This window comes from Haemorhous mexicanus, chromosome 12 (assembly GCF_027477595.1).
Source record: "Haemorhous mexicanus isolate bHaeMex1 chromosome 12, bHaeMex1.pri, whole genome shotgun sequence".
In the NCBI taxonomy this organism is placed as follows: Eukaryota; Metazoa; Chordata; class Aves; order Passeriformes; family Fringillidae; genus Haemorhous; species Haemorhous mexicanus.
The window spans coordinates 16,410,336-16,433,577 of record NC_082352.1 but is presented as its reverse complement, the minus strand read 5'-3'; the positions used below and the strand labels follow the sequence as shown (position 1 = coordinate 16,433,577).

Here is a 23,242-nt window from a genome sequence, read left to right as displayed (position 1 = left end):
GCCTTTGATGAAAAGACAAGGATTTTTCAATGCTGGTGTGCCAGCCCTGTGGCACCACGTGTGGGAAAGCATGGGGAAGGATCCCACCCCAGGCAGCTGCTGCCAGCATCAGCCAGCCCAGCTCTCTCCTGGTGCCTGAGAGGGGCTTCCCACGGACCATACCCAGAGCTCAGTGCCCCTTCCCGGCTGTGCTGAGCCATGCACACCCTGTGGGTGCTGGCAGGACTGTCCGTGCAGGGCTGGAGCAGCAGGAGGAGCAGGATGCAGGCTGTGGGGAGCATCCCTGCCCATGGTGAGGAGCATGAGCGCCACAGCCCCGAGGGCTTCTGCAGAGCCGTGGGCACTATGAGGAGACTCGCCTGTGGAGGAGGATGCTTCCAGAAAAAGTGCCCAGCACCAGGGTTGGCCTGGATGGCTCCAGAGGTGAGAGCAGCGCTGGGGGCTGGGGACAAGAAGGGCATAGTCTGTGTCAAAATCAAAGGCTGGGGATGAAAACCAGCTCAATGCCTTTGGGTTACAGTTGTTTTCACGGAACATCCCTGGATGTTTGCACACAGGCTCTGTGTTTATTTTGCTGTTGCTCCCTAGGGGGTTAATTCAGCTGCACATTTTGACTGGTGGGTTAAAGTTGAAGATAAGTGAATAGAGATGCCTGAGCCCCAGAGAGCCCTGGTCCCACCTCAGCTGGGATACTGAGTGGCCCGGCCATGCCTTGCTCCCACCTTGTGTACCATTTCCTTCTCCATCTCACCCTTATTGTTTCACCTCTTGGATCTGCAAACAGATGTGGAAGCCCAGGAAGGTTCACCTGGAGTTCCCAGCAAGCTGGCAGTTATTCCACCTCAGTCTGCATAAACCCTGCTGGCACAGCCAGCTTTTCCTTAATGTCTCCTTGTTTTTCCAGTTGTGAGTGATTGCTGAAGGGATCCCCTGGCAGAGGAGACTCGGGTTCACCCTTCACATCCCGTTCACCTCTGAGGCACATGCATGAAAATCTGGGTGTGGGTCTGCTCCTCTCCATGAGGAGGAATTAAATCAGCTCACGCGGCGCCGGGCGCAGGCAGCAGAGGGAAGCGTGTGGCTCTTTAATATTCATTGGGTGTAGATGTAAAACTTTTCTGTTCTAAAATAGCCTTGCACAGCGCTGTGCTGCTCCTCCTTCCCTAAACCACAGCAGGAGGCTGGAATTCGGTGTTTCCTTTGCTTGTCTTCCCCAGTTTCCCCTGTCTCAGCCAGGAAGCAGAAAACCCTTACTGGGTGTAAAGCCTGCTTTGAGGACAGATCCCAGCACTGAGGGTGCAGTTTATAATTCTATAGTCTGCTGAGAAAGAATCTTTGAAGCCCCAACACAGGAACATAAAATTTTGCTTTTGTTTTGAAACAGGATGGGTGGCTGTGGTAGTTATACATCTATTTTTGTGTTAACAAGAAAATACAGTTTTTCCAGTAAAATTTTGGCAGGTAGATTCATGGATCTCTTTGGTGACTCACTCTTAGCTGAGTGCAGTTTTCTTCACCCTCTCAATTGCACCTTAGAATTAAAAAAAAAATAAAGTCTGGTCCCAGTTAGATCCATAATAATTAAATTACCATGAAATATCCTACAGTAAGTTAACCTAGAAAGACCTCAGCCTTTTTCCTTGGTGAGTGGGAAGCTGTGATGGCATGGGGTGGGCTGGAATGCTCCAGCTCAGTGTAGATAAAAGTGGGGAAGAGATCACCCAGCAGTGAGTGGAGGCAGTGGGAGCATTCCTCTGGAAATGGGGACTGGATGGAAATGGATTTAGTGCAATACAACAGACACCTGGGCAGGGCAGGGCCCAGGCTGGGGTGGAGGATCTCTGCTGGTGTCCTGCTACCGTGGGGCTCCCGGCAGCGCGGTGTGAGCCCTGGGATGTCCACTGTCCCCAGCGGGTGTCGGTGACCCTGGGAGGATCCTGTTTCCATCTCCCTGGTGCCAGAGCTGCAGAGCAGCATCAGTCCAGCATCCCGCACAGCCCAGCCCTGAGCCCGTGCCTGCGGAGCATCCCTGGGGCACACAAAGGTGACACGGAGCCAGCCAAGGACCCGAGGGGGCAGCGTGCTGTGCCCGTGCCAGGATGGACTCTCAGTGGGATTTTGCAGGCAGCTGGATATCGAGCAGGCAAAGCCGGTTAGCAGGAAAGCTGTTTAATTCCATCGTGAGTATCCCACCTCGTTTGCATATTCATCCCTTTGTTGGGCGCAGCTCTCGCGATGCAGCCAGGATGCAGCTGAGCCCATCGCTCATCACGTTATTTTCCTTTGCATGGCTGCATTTGCTTTATGACCACAGGGATATTTCCCTATTCCCTGCAGAGGCTCTCACTGATTTACCTCTGCCCATGCCTTAATCAGCTGGATGTTATTAGTGAGCCCTGCATTCCTCCAGCCCCTGCCCCAGCATAGCACAGCCATATTCTACAGCCCCAAAACTCTACTCCCTAAATTATTCAGAATTACTGTACTTGCTTCCTTCCTTCTCCAAAGACAAGCACTCTTTGGAGGGCACTAAAAATAAATGGGTTTGCTGAGTACTGAATCTGTTTCTTAAAGAGATGGCTCCACTCCCTTTTGACTGTGCAGAGGGAAGCCTGCCTTTGCACACCTTGTCACCAGTGTCACCCAGCCAGGGGAACAGGCTCAGTGTCATTGTGGGGGCTTGGCTTCAAGGAGAAAATGAGCACCAGAAGTAGTAAAATTCTTAAAAGCTTCAATTGCCCACCTGCAGCTTCTATCCTCAGACATTTCTTTAGTTAGAAAGAATTGCAGAAAGCACCCAAGGTCCCAAGTGGAGGGTCCTAGGGATGCCCTGTAAGCACTGGCTGGGGGAGTGCTGGTGGGCTCCTTCCAGACCAGGTAGACCAGGATCTCCTCCTGGCATGCAGCCTTCTGTCCAGTACAGCCAGAATTTTCATTTGCTGGTTGAAATAGCCCAGATGGAATTCGCTTGGTGTCAAGCTGCTCCCTCTCTGGGTCTGCTCCAACCAGCAGGGGCATCCCCCAGCCAGCAGAGAGGGTTTAGCCTCAGCAAGGACACCTCGTGCTTATTCTTAGCCTTGTTTCTAAGAAGTGCTTTATAAGCAGGAGCCTGTGTTGATTAATGCCATGAAACATTAATGACTTAGGAGGTGAGCTGCAGTCCTCCCACAGAGCAGTTCCCCACTCCCCAGCAGCCAGAGAGGCACAGGATGAGCCCAGCACTGTTTTGTTTAGGCAAGGCACAGGCATTAAAGCCAAACCCAGGCTGTTCCTGAAGCCAGCTGAAAAATATGACAAAGACAAAAGGTAGGTGAAAGGGAGAAGGAGGCTGAGGTTTGGTTTGATGGTGTGCACTGAAGTCCGAGACAAGAAATTTGAAAGGGTGGAAGAGTCACCCACCCAGCTGCTGCTACATCTCACCTGGCACTGCCCTGGCTGCCAGCACAGCAGAGGTTTTATCTGCCTGAATGCAGCAGGTTGGAAAAGGTGTTGCTTTTGCCATTTGCTTGATATAGAGGAGATTTGCATGGGGGACAGGCAGAGCTGAGCCAGGCATGCAGCAGCTCCCAGCTGGAGCAGCCAGATCCTTGGTTGTGGACAGGCTCTGGGCTGCCCTGGGCTGCCCAAACCCAGCCCAACTGGCTCGAGGGGCTTGGCCAAGGTGCTGAGCTGCAGAGACACCACCACCAGCCGAAGCAGCATCCCAGTGTGTTGGATTTTGGCAGCAATCCTTGAAACACCCCTGCCTAGCTCCTGCTCTCCACCCAGTTCCACACAACCCTATCGCAAGGATCAGAGCCTCGGGGTTGAATTAATGCAACTAGGGAGCTTTAAAATGAGTATTAAATTTCTCAGGAGCATGCTAAGACTTAATTAAAACTCCTGTCATTGTGTGAAATGGCAATGTAGGAATGTAGGAATGCAGGGGGCTCGTTCCTGCTTTGCAAAGCATTTCATGTCGGCTTGGCAAACCTTGCCTCAGCAAAGCCGAGAAATCCCCTCACCTCCTCGAGGAGGAGCAAAATTAGAATAATGAGCTGGTTTATAATTAATTGTGCTCTGGGGACACGTTCTCACGCTGTCTGATGCTTCTGGTGGGAATTTTCTACAGGGAGCATCCCAACAGACAATAGGTTTCAGGTATCAGGGGTGCTCCCGCCTGCATTCCTAGACCAGGTTATCAGGTTGCTCCAAGGGAGAGTAGGAGGAGTTACATTTTTTCTGGCATTCGGGGGATTTTTTAGCTGTCTTACAGATGTAGGTTAAATATTTGCTCAGGGCAGAACAAACACCCAATACAAAGGGCCCCACTCGGTGATGTGTTTCGATCGCTGGAGCTTCCCTCCATCCAAGTAAAAGGCAAATTAACCTGCCTGACTTCACCACACCACGGCAGCGATGCTTTTCAGCTTCAGCACGGGCTGGGCTAAAAGCAGAGCTAAACCCGAGCCAAGGTCACTGTCCCCGGGCAGGGTGCCCGGTGGCGGGCTGGTGCTGTCCGCGCAGGGCAGATGTTTTAGCCCTGATGGTCATGGATGTTTCGAGCCCTCCCGCTACCTGCTGGGCGCTGGCAGGAGGTGCTGCTGGCGGCCAGCCCTGCTCCTCCTTGCCGTTCCTCTGCCTGCCTGCAAAGCGGCATTTCTAAAAATACCTCCGGCGATGTCGTCAGCCGGTGCTCGCTCAGGTCACGGAGACGTGACAGCCAAGGAAAGGAGGATGGGAGCATCGCTGGGGGACCAGGCTGAGCTTATCCCAGGCATTGTGGGTGAATCCCTGCAGAGAGGGGGGCACGAGCAGGGTCCTTGCTGCCTGCACAGGCTGCCGTGTGTGCCTCCTGCCCCCAGCCCCCCAGAATGTCCAGGAGCAAGTGGGCATCCCCTGGGATCCACAGTGCTCCCTTGAGCCAAACAGCATCACAGTGCAGGGACAGGGAGCTGGTACCTGGCCAGCAGCGTGCAGGCAGAGCAATCCCACTTCTGGATCCCTGGAGAGGCTGTTCCTGGTGTGCTGGGCCTGCCAGAGAGCCATGCTGTCCTTGCCCAAAACAGCCCAGCAGCTGGGAGGGGTGGGTTTTGTAGTGCTCACAGGTGACTGTTTGAATAGGGCTGTTGGCACAGAACCCTTCCTGCCTCTCAGATTTTACTCCATGCTTATTCATTGAGTTATTCTTCTAAACTGGGGAATTCATGCATGTGCCTGCTTAATGTAGACTTACTTGATGTAATTGATACAACTTATGTGCTTTGCATAATTGCAATACCATTAAAAACCTGAAGCATTCAAAAGCCAGGAAATTACTTACCAGTTAAAGTAAATTACATAAACATTTATTTTACTCTTTACAGCTCATAAATGAAGTCAGTGATGATATGGCTTTACAGTTGCTATCGGAAAGGGGAAAGTAACTTTCTGTGTGTCAATATTATCCCAAACCAGCCTCAGGAGCTGCACAGATAATGGGTTACTCATGCAAATTAGACACTGCTTAGGGCCCCAATGGGTAAATGTATGTACATATGGATGTGTGTCTATAGGCACACACACCTCTATCCATCCATGCCAGGATCCATGCTGGGAATGCCAATAAACCTCTGAGGAAGGGGGAGGGCGGGGGGAGGCTGGGAGGTTTTCACTGGCTGCAGGGGAATGGCAAATGCAGTGCAGAGCTGGAGGCAGCTGCCACGCCAGAATGGCATTGGCTTCTCAGGGGCAAGTCTCTGTGCCAGGGGCATGGGGACATGGAGGTGACCCTTCACAGCCCCCTCTCTCTGGGGTGAGTGGATAGAGCAGCCTGTCCTCCCCACACCAGTGACTCCCTGTCACCCCTCACCATGTGGCTGGCTGGTGACAGGGAGTGGAGCAGTGTCTCCTGGGGGGTCTCTGAGGACGTCCAAGAGGGACAGGCCAGGATGAAGAGAGAAGGCTGAATCCTGCTCCAAACCTGGCCAGGAGTGAGCAAAAGGCTGGGATTGAGTGTGGTGAGAGGAGGTGGAGAACACATGTGGTCTGAGGGGAGCACAGCACAGGGCTGGCATCAAACCCTCCTTTCCCAGGGTACACCACTCCTGCATTCCCAGACCCACGTGGGACACAGGTCAGCCTGCCATCAGGCGGATGTGAGCCATGGGCACAGGGCTGCCACCACCAAGGATGCCAAGTTCAGCTTTGTTATGGGGAATATCCGGTACTGCCAGTTCATTACCGTGAACAAGTCATGAGTGACTCGTGTCACCCAAACCAGCCATTACCGTGAACGCTGTGTGTGCAATACAGGGAGGCAGATACTAATCACACCCTAAAAATGCATATATATTATATTTAAAGCAGAATTTTCTGTTGCCTTTCCAACACCAGGGCTTTTGTAGAGGTCTTGGCACATGGGGCTGTTTTCTCCATGCCTCTGGGTTAGAAAAAGCTTGTTTTTCATGTGATATCTGTGTCCCTGGGCCCAATGAGCCTGGGGTGCCAGCTGGCATTGCTGCCAGCGGATGTTTGGGAGCAGTGGGGATGTGACAGAGTGTGAGGAGGGCATAGTTTGGGTAGGCGGGTCCTTGGTGTGTAGGACATCAGCGCCACTGTCCCCATGGTCCCCCAGGGTCCCCGTGATGAGTGATGCCAGGAGGGGTGCACAGGTGGGGGGCACTTACACTGGGACTCTCTGAAGAGCGCCGGGCTTGGGGTGGGAATGGCAGAGACACCCTGGGAGTACCCGGGGCACCCCGGGAGTCCCAGCGCTATAGCAAGGGAGGGTCAGGGGAGCGCCGTGGGGCGGGCCGCCCTGGGAAGGGCACGGGGAGCGCCGGGGCTCCCCTGCGCTTCCAGGGTTCCGGCCAGAGGGGCCGGGTGCCCCGGGGACGCACCGGGAGCCCACCGCAGACGGCCGGGCCGCCCCTCCGGAGCCCCGCGCTCCCGGAGCCGCCGCCGCTGCCCGGAGCGGGAAGGGGAGTCCCGCCTCCGCCGCCCGTCGGGGGTTTCACGCGTTTCCGTGGCAACGAGTGCGGGGCGGAGCTCGGCGCTTCCGTTACCGAAGTGCTCGGGAAGGCGGGGACGGGCCGGGGCCGTGCCGGGTGCCCCGCTGCTGCCGCCGCCCCGCGCCCGGTGAGTGGCCCCGCGGGACGGCACCGGCACCGCCGGCACCGGGGAACCGGGCTGGACCTGGCAGGACCGGGGCTCTCTTTGTCTGCGGGCTGGGAGCGCTGGCACGGAGCGCCCGGGGCGCGGCGAGAGCGCGGCTCCCCGTTAGCCCGCGGCGGGCGGCGCCACCGGCACCGGGACCGGCACCGGGGCTGCGCGGAGCGAGGCTGCGCCTCCTGCGCCGGCACCGGGACCGCCCCGCTGCGGGTCCCGCCCGCCCGGAGCCGCCGGTCGGGAGAACAAGGGACCCTGCGGTGGGCTGGGCGGCTCCGCGTCCTGTTCCCCGCCGAACGCGGCCCCGGTGAGGAGCGGCGAGTGCGGAGCGGTGTGCGCGGATCGGTGCGGAGGGAGCGGAGCGGTGCAGTGCGGGGCGGTGTGCGCGGAGCGGAGCGGGCGGTGCCGTGCAGGGCATTGTGTGCGCTGAGATGCGGTGGGTGCGGTGCCGCCCGGCTGCAGGGCTGCCCGTGGTCCCGAGTTCCTAACTCTACCTAAAGTCAGACCCAGCCCGAGGTTAGGAGGGGCCTGGAGAGGCTTCAGGAATGAGTAAATTAATTACAGACACCGTTTATGTCACATCCGCTGGGAGCACGGAGGGAGCCCGGGGCTGTCGCCTTTTCGGGAGCAAAAAACGGGATTGATGCAACTTCCTGCGGGTTTCGGGAGTCGGAGCTGGTGTTACCGTCGTGCCTTGCTCCAAAACGTCCCACTGGGATTTACAGCTGGACACTGAGACCGGCTGAGATGTCCGTCCTTGCGCTTCTCCGCAGAGGTGCTGCTGCACTCGGGACCCCCGTGCCATGATCACATCCCGCAGCGCCTGGCACCTGGGATCCGGGCCCTCCGCCGGAGCCGCCTGGAAGACCAAGGACCTTGCCCCGGACGGTGAGTACAGCACGGTGGCTTGTCCTTGCCCCTTGGGGCTCAGCCTGCTGCACTCACGCCCTGATCACTGGGGAAGGAGAGGCTGGGAACAGGCCAGCCTGCATTTTTCACATTTCTTTCCGGATGAAGGTCAAGATTTGAGAAACCGGGACTCAGAAGCAGGCACAAAGCTCTGGGCAGCCTGCTGGTGAGAAAAGAGGGCTGCCTCCATCTCCCTGCTGGCCCTTCCGAGCGGGAAACTTAGGGAGAAAGGTTAAAATTTAACATGTAAGATAGAAAACAGAGTGATCTGCATGGCAGGGTGAATGCAGGCCCTTTGCCTCTTCCCAGCCTTGGCTCCTTGGAAAAGCTCCTTCTCCCTCTCTGGCTCATGGACCCCATGGGTGAGTTTAGTTGGAGTTTGCTCTGTGGAGGCTGAGCTGCCTTGCAGACAGGCGGGCAGCTGCCTGCCCCAACCTGCAGCCGCTTGCTGGGAAACAGCCCTTCCCACCTCCCTCACCAGTGGTGCTGAATGGGGCTTGGCAAAGGGGGAGGCTGAACCCCCCTGTTTGAACTTCTTTTGCTCTTGGCTTCAGCATTTGCCTTCATCCCTCTGTGCTGGCAGCCACTTCTCTGGGCACAACTTCTCCTCTGGCACTCGGGCCAGTCCAGCCAAATGCTGGTTGGCCCCAAAGCTTCTAAAACCAGGGTTTCCAGCTCTTTCTCTGCCCAACGGCTGCTGCTGAAGGTGCCAGGATGGGGAGCTCATCGCCTGTTATCCAGCACTTTGGAAATGCTCAATTTTCATGGCCTGTGCAAAATGTCATGGATAATTAGAGGCTGGGAAGAAGTCCAGAGTGATGGACTAACTGAATAAGGGCACATCTCCCTCTGGACATTGGTTCCACCTTTGGCCCAACTTCCTCTGTGTGGTTTTAGGGGGGAAAAGGCTGCATTATTGAGGTTTGATTTGTGAGCGATTGATTTTTTTCCCTGCCAGCTGGAGGAGAGACTTGGCCACCCGCAATGGTGGCAGCACTTATGGCAGACAGGTGGGGGGGACACAGGGTCCCCAAGTGGGATGTAGCCCTTGCCAGCTGCTTTTCCTGTAGCAGAGGAGGACAGCCAGGGGAGAAGGCTCCTTGAGTTTATGTTTCCTTCTGTGTGGCTCAGCAGGACAGGGAAGTGCTGCCCTGGCTGCTTTTGGGTTTGGCTGCCTGACAAATGAAGGAAATATTTGGGGGCAGTGGAGGGAGGTGACGCCGTCAGGGTCCGTCTGTCTGGTTTTGGTGATGCAAGCTGGCTTTGGCAGCTTTTCCGAGACAGGATCGTAGGAAGCGGAGCAGCTTGGCAAGGGGTAGAGCTGGGATATCCCTGGTGGGGACACAGATCTGGTCCTGCCAAGGCCAGACGGAAGCTACACCCTGAATTCTCATTACTAGTCATTGGCAACCAGTCTCCGCCCCCCGGAGGGCTAATTTTTCTAATTAACATAATTAACATTTTTAATAAAAGTCATGCGCTGTCTCTGCCACGCCGTGTGGTGGCGGCAGCAGGGAGGAGGAGGAGGAGGAGGTGGGTTTGCTGAGCTGGCCGAAGGCTGTGTCTGTGCTGGGCTCTCAGGTGGATCCAGTGATGCTCTTTGCTCCATCTCAGGCCGTGGGCAGGACAGGCTCGGCGCTGGGGGCGGAGCAGGCGCCTCTCCCCGGGCTCCTCTGCTCCCTGCACTGCTTCAACATAAAATCCTCAGCGTGAGCTGGCTGGACTCTGCAAACCCCCGTGGTCTCTGCCGGGCACTCCAGGTGAGGAACACTGAGCCAGCCATGGGATGTATGGGGAGGGCAGTTTTAGGGTGATGGGGAGGATGCCCTGCACCCATCTGGGCCATCCAGGTGGGAGCCAACTTGTTCCCCCCTTCAGCACAACCAGTTTGTGTCTGGACCCCAGCAGCATGTGCCTCACGCAGAGCTGCTGCCTGGGTGGAGAGGGTAAAGCATCTCTGGGGAGTGAAAAGGCATCAATGGGAACAGTGTTCATAACAGAATAACATTTTCTGGGTCACTTATGGGTCATGCTGGCAGGAGAGATCAAGGCAGAGGTGTGATAAGAAAATGCAGTGCCGTGAGGTGGTGTTTGCCAGTGGGATGGAGGAGAAGGAGGTGGAAGGGTGCCACGGCCAGGGACAGTGTCGGGACACCACGTACTGGTGTAGCTGCCACGAGTTCATTCCAGGCTTCAGGCAAATCATTCAAATTCCCCTTCTTTGAAAAGAAGGAAAACACCTTCTTATCACACACCAGCCTCGATGAATTCCCTTTGGCAAAACCCCTCTGGAGCCTCAGATGCAGAGGCAGTGCAGACATGGGGCTTCTCCAGGAGGATGCTGCCGCCTCCTTCCAAATTACTCCCAAATTACTGGCATCTACCGACTACCTGCCCCTCTGCTGGAGTGAGGTTTCCCCAGTATCACTGGCCTGTGGGGTGATGCCACAGGCTCTGAGATAAGGTTTAAGAAAGAAAAGGCATTATTGAGCAGGGTGAGGTTGGCTGATCATCCCCTTTTACAGCAGCCTTATGAAAGCTCCTTTCAGATTTCTTCTGATTTTTTGGAGCTCCATCCCACAGGGCATGAGCCATGCCTCCAAGTCAGAGTCTCTTTCTTTTTAAGGCCATAGGAAATATTCAGTATAGCTGTGTGGCCAAGCTGAGCAAAGTTTTTTCTGTAGAGAACTAAAACCATGATAAGTTCATTGTATCAGCTTCCCAACACAGAACTCCCTTGGAGGGAGGGTCTCCCCAAGCTCCTCTGCTCTGTCTTCTGCACTTCCTGTCCTGCTCACTCCTCCTGGCCAGCCCTGGGAAGTGCCAGCTGCTGGCACCGTGTCCAGCCCGGTGTGGGCAGTCGCTGTCTCAGCTCCCTGACCTGTTTCTGCCGCAGGCCCTGCGGGACACGACGTGCAAGCGGCGGGAGGAGCCGCGGCACCGGGCCCCGACCCCGGCCACGGAGGAGCCGCCCGCAGCCCCCCGTGAGCCAGCGGCGGTGCAGGCAGCCTGCACCATGAACCTGGAGAAAGCAGGTGAGGGGAGAGCAGGGATGCAGTGCTGGGTGCTCAGGAGGAGGGATGGGATGGGATGGGATGAGGGCTTGGTATCTGCCAGTGGGTATCGAGGAAACCTCTCTTCTTTTGGGGTGCATGTAGATGTGTGGCTGTGCTCACTGTGGGAACAGGGCACAGGAGAAATCCAACACCAGCCAGCTGCTGGCTGCCGACAGGGACTGATGAATTATTGAGCTGGGTGAGCAGAGCAGGTGAGCTCTGATGAGCCTGCTGCTGTTTCCTCTTTCTTAAGGAAAATGTAACATGTGTGGAAACGCTTGCAGCGTGCGTGGCTGTGCCAGGATGGGGAAATCCCAAAGTCCCAGAGTTTCCTGTCTTTTTTCTGTCAGGATTGAATTGTGTGATCTTGTCAGGGCACATCTTGGGAGCTGCTCCTTGCCTGGTCCCCAGCTGCATCCTAGAGCAGCTCCTGAGGTGGGGTAGTGGCTGGGAAGGGGCAGGGATGCAGGAGAAAGGGGTTCAGGGTCTCATTGACAGTGGTTACAGGGCAGAGCTGAGGGACAGGTGTCTTTCCAAATGGCTTTCTGAATTTTGCAAATTTCTGCATTTTGGAAAGCAGGACGGTCACTGTACACCCTGCCTGCCACACTCAGACCACGCATGGCCACCAGCACATCTGCCCAGGGGGAGATGTGACACAGAGCTGGTCAGCATCTCCTCTCCCACGGATGCTTTCACAGGAAGAAGGTGCTGGAGTGTGGAGCAAGGCATGATCTGTGGGGGATTTTCCTGCCTGGCACTTTCACTTGCAGCTGAGTGTTGCAGCTCTCAACCTGGCTCTGCCTTGGGTCTCAGCCCAGGATTAGTGTGAATGATGTGTGCAGACATGCAGTATGTCCACAGGAGCCTGGTGCTTCCTGGAATTTTGTCTCACCCCTGCACACTCCCCAGGGGATGAAAGCTGGCGTTCCTGACAACTTTGGAGATTTCGGGGTGGGATTTTTGGTTTTTGTTTGGGTTTTTTGTATGTTGGTTTTAAAGAGAAGACCACGGTCCTCTGCCTGAGCTGGGCTGAGCTTTCAGCATGGAAAGAAAGAAAAGCCAGCACCTGACAGTGCTGTCTTGGGGTATCCAACCCATGGCAGGAAGACAAAACCTGTTGATCACTTCTGCAACCACTGCTGGATAAGTCCCAGGGCGTGCAGTCAGCAGCAGAGTTGGGGTTTGGTCCCAGCATTTCATTTTTTGCAGGTTACACTGCCTCCTTAACTCAATTTAGGGGTAGAAAATCTGACTCACAGACAAAAAAGTCTCTTTTTCCACCCAGGACGTTTTCCATGAAGCAGGCAGCATCTTCCTGCAGGCAGCACAGTGATTCCCAGCACCAGCTCCTGCCTGTGAAACCTCAGGTTTCTGGTGGCAGCAGCTGAAATCCACGGCAGGCAGGGAAGGGCGCCGGGCAGCCGGGATCCTGACCGTCAGTCCTGCCGCCTCATCCCACACTGGGAATGAGTCACGCCAGCTCATTGCTTCCTGGGAACTACCAGGTCATTTGGTAGGCTCTGATGTACGGCCAGGTTGGCTTCTGTCAGCACTGGTGGCTCTATTAACATGCAGAAAGTGATGTTTAAAATAATACTAGGAAGGTTAGAAAGCCAAACACACAAGGATTGGGCAATATGGCCATTCAGGGTACCTGTATAATTTAAATTTGCTTCCATTATGTTTGTGTGTAATGACGCAGACTTTAATGACATGATCACACACTGCTTTTCCACGGGCACCTGCTCATTCAGAAGAAAGGGTGCCGGGGTGAATCAGCGTCCTGCTGAGGGCGGTTGTTATCTGAGCGAGGCAGCAGCATTTCAGTGTGTGATGGGGCTGGGTCACGGTGCACTGGTGTGGGAAGGTGCTCTGTGCTGTGGCCTGGGATGCTCTGCTGGCACCAGCAGATCCCTCTGGCTCCCAGCCAGCTGGACCCCACTGTTAGCCAGGCCTGCTCTGGTGAGCACCTTGGCACTCAGGATGCGCCTCTGACACATCGCTGCGCTCTCTGGCACCTGTGCAAGTCCAGTTTCCTGCGTTCCCATCTGCAGCTCAGCCCCTGGGGACTCCCCATGGCTGGCATTCTGCTCCCCAGCGAGGTGGCTGTGTCCTGACCAGCTCCATCTTTGCTCACGCTGCAGGAGGGAGGCTCTGCGGTGGGAAACGCGCCAGCCTGGCCACGGCCCGGCCCTTCCCCGTGATCCAGGAGGTGATGGCCTCCATGGCACATCTGCAGAAGGAGAAGCTGCGGCTGCAGGAGGAGCTGCTGGAGCTGCAGGAGAAGCTTGCTGCCCAGGAGAACAACGAGCTCTCCCTCTCTCTCCAGCTGCAAGGCCAGGTATGGAGGGGACAGGGTAATACAAAGGGGTCCATCACGGTCTTCTGCATCAGGCTGTGGTTTGGCTGGAGCTCTGTAGCAGTGAGTGCTTGCACTTGGAAGGAGTGTAGGATCTCCATCATTGAGCATCTTCTTTGCTGGGTGCTCCTGAGCACCAGCTTTGGCTGTGCCTCCTTTGGGATGCTTGCAGTCCCCAGTGACACCGCAATAGTGCTGACAAGGCTGTGTGGCTCTGTTGATATGACATGGCCAGGAGGGCTTTGGGCATCAGGATGCAGCTCTGTACCAGTCATCCATCCATCCAGCACAGGACGGCTGCTGTGGGGTCAGCTTGTTAGACTGACCTAGCAGTTTAATTTTAGTGACTTTCAGCAGGTGGAAAGTGAATGTGAAGGCACAGAATTGTCTGATGAAGGGACAGGTTTTGTCCACTGTGACACAGTCCCCCAAAACCACCTCCTGCACTGATGCAGGCACATCCTCAGCACGAGTGCTTGGGTCGTCTCAGGGACATGGAAATTTTGGCTGCTCGTAAAGAGATTTGCATGTGGCTGTTGTGGAAGCTGTTGCAGTCAGGTTCTGCTTGTTCCACGGGTGTCAAAAGGAGGAGGTAATTGTCCTGCATTTGGTTGGCATGCTCTGCATGACACAAGCGTGAGCGCAGCGGGATCTGGCCCTGCACTCGCCAGTTCGGCAGCAGGCGCAGCCGGCGCCGGCCGGAGTGAAGAGCTGGCCCAAACTTCCAAAGCTTTGGGATGGCCGGGCCACGGCTTGAGCCAGATCCAGCTGCCAAGGAGTCCCTGTCACGTCCAGAGAGCAGGATGCAGCTGGAGATGCCCGAGCAGGTAGGGGAAGGAGGAACATTGACGTTTCTGGGCGCCACGGCACAGGGAATGGTGGGCAGGCTGCGGCGTGTGCGCCGACTGATTGGGCTGGCGGCTTTCCCAGAACAAGCCGCGACTCTTTTCTTCTCAGTACCTCCCCTCCCTTAAAAATACTTATAAAAATAGCTTAATAATCTCCCTCAGTGGATATGGAAATGGGGTTTTCCCACTCAGGCGCTCGGCGCTCGCTCGGCCCCCAGCCAGAGCCAGGGAGATTTGCTGTGGAAGGAGGGGGATCCCAATCCTGGCTGGGAGCGCCGCCGTTCCCCACCTGTAGCTGGGGTGCTCCAGCTTCCAGCTGTGCCAAATACAGGGCACACAGAGGGGCTGCCCACCCTGCTGCCATCTCTGCAAGGGTGTGGCTGAATAATTACAGCCCCATGTCAGCACATCTGCATTGGTTATTAATCAGCAGTTCCTAAATTATGGTCCATGGAGAGCCAGTTGCTGGCTGGGTATTGGGATGGGGCAATATCCAGGCGTATCCCAGAGAGGGCTTTGGCAGCTTTCTGGAGTGGGGAAAGTGGGAGCTGGGCTGGGATCTAGGGGATGGTGGTCAAGTGAGGGACAGAGCAGGTGGGTAAATCTCACTATGACACAGCCCATGAGACTGCTGGCTTCACCAAGCAATCACTGCTGCTGTTTATTCCAATAACTGCAGATTTTGGGAGAACTTCACTGGTCTCTGCACAAAAAAAGGTTGAAGGTCTTTGAGATCCACCTGGTTTTGCAGGGAGGGCAGCCTGGTTACATGAGATGGGCAGATGCCCAGATGGGGGTTGATGGAGAGCATCATCCCATGGGACTCAGACACGTGGTCTTCTTGAAGAGCTCTTGCTCCCTCTTTGTACCAAGATAACTTTCCTAGAAAGAAAAATAGAGAAGGTAGAGCAAAGCTGGTTGTGAAGGCAGGACAAGGCACTTCTGACTCTTCAAACACAGTTATGGATGGGTTTGTTTTTTCCCTTCTCCGAAGATGATGCCTTTTTATTTTTTTAATAATGGTTTCTCCTAGTGCTCAACATGGACAAATTATACCCATGGTTAAACAAGGTCAAAGCAAAGCTTTCATTAATGCTCATTTTAATCAGCTCGTGTGAATCAGGCGCTCAGAGCCAGGTGGAAAATTAAAGCATAACAGAAGTGTGAGCCAGACTGGACGTTGGTGGCTGGGGCGGCACCGCGGGGTCTCCTCCAAAAGCTGCTGAGGTGGCTCCTGGTTAACCTGGTCTGTGTTGACAGGTGGAAACTCTGAAGGCAAAGCTCCTGGAGCAGGCACAGGAGATCAGCCGGCTGCGCTCGGAGCTGGTGAGCTGCCACTGGGATGGGACTGAGCCACCCTTGCCCTGAGGGACGCTGGAGCTCTGGGTCACTGAGCAGGAAGAGGGAACACGGGGTGGGCGGAGATGGATTAAACCTCCCCAGGGTCACAGTTTGGACCGTGCAGGCCAAGAGACACTGAGGAACAAAAGTGTGGGATTTTTTGTCCAATGCAGTGTGGCGCTGGTGATCCTGGGGCTGTCACCCCGTGGTGGGAAGTGAAAGCCCCTCTGTGGGGTGGGGCTCCCTGGGGGCAGCAGGAGGCTCATCAGTGCAGCAGGCTAAGTGATTCCCAAAGGGCAGGCAGGGACTCGCTGGGAATGGCACACTGGGGGCTGTTTCATACAGTGGGCTGGGGGATCCGTGAGGGCAGCAGGCCAGAGCTCCCTGGGGTACATGGAGATTCCATGTCCTCTCCCATCCACTCCCGGCTCAGGGTGGCACGGATGCAGAGAAGCACCGGGACCTGCTGGCGGCCGAGAACGAGCGCCTGCGGCAGGAGATGAAAGCGTTGGAGGGGGAGCTGCGGGAGCTGCAGCGGCAGCAGCAGGCACCATGCAGCGACTGCCCTCACCTGCAGGTGAGTCACCGGTGGTGGCAGTGGTGGTGGCAGGGTGATGGGCACCTCTGGGTGACATGGGCCTGGCTGCCTGTCCTTCACCAGGAGAACGCTGAGCTGCAGGAGCAGCTGTCCCAGCTGCAGCGGGAGGCAGAGGAGACGCGGGCCAAGCTGGTGGAGCTGGACCTGGAGGTGCAGCAGAAGACGAACCGCCTGGCTGAGGTGGAGCTGCGGCTCAAGGACTCCCTGGCTGAGAGAGCCGAGGAGGAGGAGCGGCTCAGCCGGCGGCTGCGGGACAGCCAGGAGACCATCGCCAGCCTCAAGTCCCAGCCCCAGCAGATTAAGGTGAGCTCACCATTTTTTCTGGTTGAGCTGGATGCCTTACAGTGCCCGGTAGGTGCCCTGCAAGTGCCACCTGTGTCTCTGCCCTGAGCACATCAGCACAGCACCACGATTTCCTAAATTATCTCCCCCTGGGCCAGCAACAGCTCCATCCCAGGCCCTTCAGGTGCTGTTTCCCCAGCACATCCCATCTGTGGGTGCTTTCCCCTGCAGTACATCATCAAGACGGTGGAGGTGGAGTCAGCCAAGGTAAAACAAGCCCTGTGCGAGACCCAGTCCCGAAACCAGTACCTGCAGGAACAGGTGGGGATGCAGAAGCAGGTGCTGAAGGAAATGGAGCAGCAGCTGCAGAGCTCCCAGAAGACAGAGGCTCAACTCCGAGCTCAGGTCTGAGTGTGATAGGTGTAAATCAGAGCTCCCCCCACATTCTCTGCCTGCCTGGTGCTTGCCAGGTAACATGGTGTGGCAGCAGGTGGGCACTCACTCAGTGTCATCCCCCACTTGCTCCTCTCCCAGATCATGATGTACGAGGCTGAGCTGGAGCGAGCCCATGGTCAGATGCTGGAGGAGATGCAGGCGATGGAGGACGAGAAGAACCACGCCATTGAAGAGGCATTTTCCCGTGCCCAGGTGGAGATGAAGGCGGTGCATGAGAACCTGGCAGGTGAGGACGGTGCAGGGGGCTGGCAGGGTTGCCTGACTGGTGTTGGGGTGTGTCATCATCTGCCCCTCACCCTGCCTTGTGCCTGCAGGTGTCCGGACCAACCTGCTGACGCTGCAGCCAGCGCTGCGCACCCTCACCCATGACTACAACAGCCTGAAGCGTCAGGTCCGCGACTTCCCCCTGCTTCTCCAGGAGACGCTGCGCAGCGCCAGGGCTGAGGTGAGCCCCCCCCGGGACCACCACCCAGCACCCCTCCATGCAGGGTGGAGGTGGTGGGGAGTCGTTGAGCCTCTGGTCTCCACTGTCCCCAGATCAGCCAGGCCATTGAGGAGGTGCACAGCACCAACCGGGAGCTGCTGCGCAAGTACCGGCGGGAGCTGCAGCTCCGCAAGAAGTGTCACAACGAGCTGGTGCGGCTCAAAGGTGTGCGGGGTGTGGTGTCCCAGAGGTGACACAGGAGAGTCCCCATAAGGTGGTTGGGTTGGCTGCAGGATGCTTCAGCCCACCCTGTGTTTGATGGCTGTCTCCCTGCTTCTCTCCTCCAAGGAAACATCCGTGTTTTTGGGCGAGTCCGCCCCATCACAAAAGAGGACGGGGAGGGGCCCGAGGCAGCAAACGCTGTGACCTTCGATGCTGACGATGACGCTGTCCTGCACCTCCTGCACAAGGGGAAGCAGGTGTCCTTTGAGCTGGATAAGGTGTTCCCCCCACAAGCGTCCCAGGAGGAGGTGGGTGCTACCGTCCACTACTGATGTGAGAGGGGGAGGCAGCCACCTTCCCCTCGCTCTTCCCTGTCTCCCCCAGGTGTTTCAGGAGGTTCAAGCCCTGGTCACCTCCTGCATTGATGGCTACAATGTCTGCATCTTTGCCTACGGGCAGACAGGGGCAGGAAAAACTTACACGATGGAGGTGAGTTTGCTTGGCTTTGTTTCCATTTTCTCCCTTGGCTTCCCACCCTCCAGTGCCCAGTCTCCATCACCCAGACTGGTGGCCAGCTCAGACCTGGTGTGCAGCGGTGATGGTCACTGCTGCTCCACAACATCCCCCTGGGCTTTGCTTCTCCTCAGAAAAAATACAGAATAAAATGCCCAAGTGGGTTTTTTCCCTGTTTGTCACCTCAAACCTTCAGGGGACGGCAGCAAACCCAGGGATCAACCAGCGGGCCCTGCAGCTCCTCTTCTCCGAGGTGCGGGGCAAAGCGGCCGACTGGGACTACGCCATCACTGTCAGTGCTGCCGAGATCTACAATGAGGCACTCAGGTATGGGGATGGGCAAGAAGCTTTTTTGGACATCACCCCATGCTGCTCTCCACCACATCCCTTCACCCCTTCCTAGGCCTCACAGTTTGTCTCAAGGTTCTGGGCACTGCATTTGGCCCTGCAAGGATTTATTTTTAATTTATTTGGTGCCCGCCGCCCTTCCCATGAGCTCCATCGCTTACACAGGCTCCCAGCTGTGCCATCACTCCCACTCTCTGGCCCTGATGCAGCGGTGGGGGCATCCCCTTCTCCCCCCCTTTCCTTGCCCACGGACACTATATTTAGGAATTTGTAACTGGGAGCTGAAAGCATGAGAAGTATTTTCCTTCCTAGTCCAGCCACAGGAGGGGAGGAGCCTGGGTGCTCATCCATGAGAATAACCGGGAGCAGGGATGGGAGCGGGGTCTGAGCTGGGTGAGAGCAGGCACATGGGAGCCAAGAGAGTTGAGGTCTATAAATAGGATGTGCAGCTTTCATGGGGAGAGATGGCTGCTCTGGCAGTGTTGGCACACAGCCCTGAGCCATGGAATTGATGCCAGCACTCCCTTGGGATGGGAATGATAACGAGTGCCCCTTTGCCCAGGGACTTGCTGGGGAAGGAGCCGCAGGAGAAACTGGAGATCAAGCTGTGCCCTGATGGCAGCGGGCAGCTCTACGTGCCCGGGCTCACTGAGTTCAGAGTGCAGAGCGTGGAGGACATCAACAAGGTATGGGGAGATGGGGGCAGCGGGCACAGGAGGGTGGCAGCAGGGGTGCAGTGAACTGGGGAGGGGTCTTTGGTGTGTAACTCCTGGATTTGGGAGCATTTCTGAAGCCATGGGGAGCAACAGGGACCAAAATAGGTCCCTGGGTGTGATGTGACGGTCACTGTCCCATGGGATGAGCCACAGGGGGTTAAAAATAAAAGCGTGGGGCCCAGAGAGTTCCTGAGGGATTAGTGGGGTGCGGCTGTCACCGCAGTGCCCTGCCTGTCACCCCCTGCCTTTGGTGCATCACCCAGGCTGAGACCTGACAGCAGTCATTACCCTGATGGGCCAGGCACCCCGTGGGGGCTGATGCTTGGGTTACATCCCTTGCCATCCCTGGATCACAGGGGATTTGTGGTGGGACTGAGGCGGGTTGGCCTCACCCCCTCAACTCCCCGGGCTCTCCCAGGTCTTTGAGTTTGGCCACATCAAAAGGGCGACAGAGTGCACCAACCTGAACGAGCACAGCTCTCGCTCCCACGCCCTCCTCATCGTCACCGTCCGCGGCCTGGACCGCAGCACGGGGCTCCGCACCACAGGTGGGTGTCACACAGCAAACCCTCACTGAGGCACCTGGGCTGTGGCATCCCAGGGGTCTGTAGGGCTGGGTGCTGATGCCAGCGGTGGGGTTTGGCTGTGTGTCCTTAGGGAAGCTGAACCTGGTGGACCTGGCAGGCTCGGAGCGGGTCGGTAGGTCGGGCGCGGAGGGCAGCCGGCTCCGCGAGGCGCAGCACATCAACAAGTCCCTGTCGGCGCTGGGCGATGTCATCTACGCCCTGCGCTCCCGCCAGGGCCACGTGCCCTTCCGCAACTCCAAGCTGACCTACCTACTGCAGGACTCGCTCAGCGGTGACAGCAAGACCCTCATGATGGTGCAGGTAGGGGCTGGGCACCAGCGCCTGTATGCCCACAGCCAGTCACTGTGATTTCTGAGCCCCTCCTCACCGCAGTGCTGAGGCAGGTGGGAGGGAGGCTGGAATCAAGGGATGGGCCTCACCCATGGGTGAGCAGTCTGCAATCATGGTGCCAGTGGCAGCTCTTTTCCTGTCTCTGCACCCTAGACAAGGCCAAGGAATGGGGAATTAACTCAGAGGTCCACGATCTTGCCCTCCCTGCCTGCATGTGGATGCTATCCCTATGGGCAGCATTATACAGTCTCTTTGTATATTGTCATCTCCCCATCCCCTCTTTTTCTGGGAGGATTTTAAGCTCTGGTAGCTTCTCCACCCCTGCCCTGTGACCCCCCACTCCCAGCTGCTGGCACCCACACTGAGCCCCCCATGGGGGGCTGCCTGAGCTCCTGCACCTGCCATGGCTATTCCCGGCTGCTCCTCGCACTGGGGCAGTTGGTGACAGGGAATCCAGCTGGCTCAGACACTGGCTCAGGCGTGGATGGACGGGCTAGCCTGGGAGGGGCAGGTTAATAATAGCATCTCACTGGCCAGCAGCAGCAGGTTTTCTAGGGGGGAGCCCCCAGGGTGCACAGGCAGCTGCCAGGGTGACTTTGTGCCTGCTCCTCCCTGAGCACAGGTCTCCCCTGCTGAGAAGAACACCAGCGAGACGCTGTGCTCCCTGAAGTTTGCCGAGAGGGTTCGCTCTGTGGAGCTGGGTCCTGTCTCCCGCAAGGCTGAGCTGGGCTCCTGGCCCAGCCAGGAGCACCTGGAGGTACTCAAGACACTGCCGGTGCCCTTCCTCATCACCCTCAGGGATCCCCCCCTGTTTTGCCCCTACACATGGTCCTCAGAGCTGTTGGATGTTCCTCTAGAGCCACCCCATTAGGGACAATCACCTGGTGGGATGCAGGTTGTCCCCAAACTGCAGTGTCCAGCCAATGCTGCCACCTTGGCTGTTCCAAGCCCTGTTTTGCAGCAGCCCCATGGTACACCCTGGGAACATTTGGACACCATTACCCAGGCATGAACTATCTGCCTGTGAGCCCATCCCCATTCCTTCCCTCTGGGGTCTGGCCTGGCCTGACCTTGGGGCTGTGTCCCCTCTCCTCCCAGGGTGACTCGCCAGGCTCTGCAGCACCACCTGGCCGGGGCCATGCATCCCCCAGTCCAGGGCAGCTCTCCAGTCGCTCTGCCTCCATCCGCAGGAAGCTCCACACCTCAGGTGGGTGGTGGGAAAGCTTGAGAGCCCAGACAGGGTCCCTCTGTCCCAGGAGGCTCCAACCAACAGCCCATGGCAAAGCCTGCAGTGGGGAGTGAGCAGCTCGGTAGTCAGCTCATTAGTTAATAGCCAATTAGCCATGGTTAGCACTTCCCCAAGAGTGCCCTGGTTCAAAGGCACTGTGATGGCTCAGGGGAGGGCAAGGGGAGGGCAATGCCAGCAGGCTGAACCTCTTTCCCCTTCGATTTCAGCCTGACTTAGGGGCAGCCGTGGCTGCCAGGTGAGTGCCTGCGGCTGGTGCTGGTGGAGGGCTCTGCTTTCACCCCGCTCCCCACGCAGGGCAGGGCTGCTGGACTGTGCAGGGATGTTCCTGGGAATGCTTGTGCTACCAGCTCCTACTACAATGCCACCAGACAGGGCTGGGGCACTGCTGGCTGTGCCCCTGCCTGCTGTAACCCATGCATCTGTCCCCTCAGGGAAGCTGAGGCCAATCCCCCTGTGATGAGTGCCAGCCATGGCATCCAACCTGCTGCAGGACCCAGCCCCTCACAGTGACACAGAGATGGCTGCTGGAAGACATGAAGGCTTTGGTGCTGTTCCCTTGGCCACCAGGACCCATGACCAGAGGGTGAATGCACCTCTTACCATGAGCAGCACAGGGTCAGGGTCTCCCAGCAGCCATGCCCCCCTCTCAGAGTAGGGGACAGTGGTGCTGGGCAGAGATCTGCCCCCTCGGACGCTCAGCTCTGTGAGTTTATTTTTGCTGGACAGATGTTTCTAGCCAGAGCAGGGAGCTGCTGGGTGCTCCCTCCATCTCTCCAGCTTTTCTTTTACAAGAAGATCTAGCTGGAAGGGGTGCACAGAGCCAGACCAATACCTGGCCCTGCCTCTGCTACTGCCACAGGGCCATCCTGGCCACAGCTCCTGCAAGACTGCATCTGGGCAGCTGCCCAATGTCTTTCAGAGCAGCGTTTCCTCCAAGTTAAAAAATCCCAGCAGCTCTCTTTCCTGTCAGTTTCTCAAGCCCTGTTGTTGCATGAAGGCCCCCGGTGCTGTGCATGAGCCGAGCTGCTGTTCCTCATGGTGCCAGTGCTGCCAGGGCCCCACACTGGCTGCCTGTGGTACCTGGCACCAGGGGGGATGGAGCAGTCTCAAATGAAGCTATTGTAAAGTTATTTACCAGTTGTCTTGTCAAGAGAGATCACAGTGTGGTCGAGATGAAAGTGTTTGAAATATTTATACCTGTTTACATGGTCTTGGAATGGAAAACTAGTGGAAAACAAACAAAAAAGACCCCAAACCTCCAGTCCAAAAGCCTCTTGGCTTATGTATGGGGATGGTGGTTGGCAGGGGTGTGGGAGGAGATGACACTGCCCTTGGACCTCTGAAGAGCCACCTGTGGGTGCATTTCCTCCTGCTGCAAGCCCCTGCTGGATGCACTGATGGCTCTTCCCACCACTCTCTCCTCTCGCGCTTCCATGGCGTACTCTATTTAAAAACAAAAAAGGGAAAAATAAATTTAGCCTTTTGTAAGATTAGATGTTTCTATGTATTTTAATAATTAAAAAATACCCTGTTTTGTAACAAAACTTATTTTAAATAAACTCTTAAAGCCAATCCTCCTGCGCTGCGCTGTTCTTGAACCCTGCTTGAGGAGGGGTGGGTGCTTCTTCCCTCCTCCCATAGGGCTGGAAAAGCCCATCATATCCTTCCCCTTCAGCTGCCCCAGGGCCAGCCTGGCAGCACAGTCCCCATCCCATTTTGTAGCTATCAGGCTCCTGCAATTAGCGGGAGAGCAGTGGTTAAATCCAAAGTGAGTCTCAATGTGCCCATGTCCTTCTCCACCTTGTGCTGCCCCACCTCACATCCCAGCAATAGGCTGGTGGCTGGCAAAGCCTTTTCACACCCCATGGGGGTC

General features: G+C 56.7%; 1 protein-coding gene across 10 annotated transcripts; it reads left to right on the top strand.

Moving 5' to 3' along the window:
• Positions 1-7,022: 7,022 nt before the first annotated feature.
• KIFC3 (kinesin family member C3) lies at positions 7,023-22,941 on the top strand. 10 transcript variants are annotated; one of them, XM_059857373.1, is made up of 21 exons: positions 7,023-7,098; positions 7,902-8,016; positions 9,652-9,797; positions 10,934-11,072; positions 13,241-13,437; positions 15,564-15,629; positions 16,078-16,221; positions 16,306-16,545; positions 16,756-16,929; positions 17,059-17,206; positions 17,295-17,425; positions 17,518-17,629; positions 17,753-17,934; positions 18,011-18,115; positions 18,336-18,466; positions 19,050-19,173; positions 19,622-19,751; positions 19,861-20,090; positions 20,743-20,877; positions 21,219-21,327; positions 21,801-22,941. In XM_059857373.1, exons 2-21 carry the CDS (start codon positions 7,932-7,934, stop codon positions 21,824-21,826), a joined length of 2,754 nt encoding a protein of 917 aa, XP_059713356.1. In that variant the 5' UTR covers positions 7,023-7,098; positions 7,902-7,931; the 3' UTR covers positions 21,827-22,941. The 10 variants fall into 10 exon arrangements, with proteins under 10 accessions (XP_059713356.1, XP_059713362.1, XP_059713354.1 ...); XM_059857379.1 differs by lacking the exon at positions 7,023-7,098 and adding an exon at positions 7,105-7,473; XM_059857371.1 differs by lacking the exon at positions 7,023-7,098 and adding an exon at positions 7,306-7,435.
• Positions 22,942-23,242: the final 301 nt, after the last annotated feature.

Coding starts and splice junctions, on each gene's coding strand:
- KIFC3 (XM_059857373.1), top strand. CDS start 7,932: ATGATCACATCCCGCAGCGCCTGGCACCTGGGATCCGGGCCCTCCGCC. Junction 17,935..18,010: donor CACAAGCGTCCCAGGAGGAG/GTGGGTGCTACC, acceptor TGTCTCCCCCAG/GTGTTTCAGGAGGTTCAAGC. Junction 20,878..21,218: donor CCAGCCAGGAGCACCTGGAG/GTACTCAAGACA, acceptor CTCTCCTCCCAG/GGTGACTCGCCAGGCTCTGC.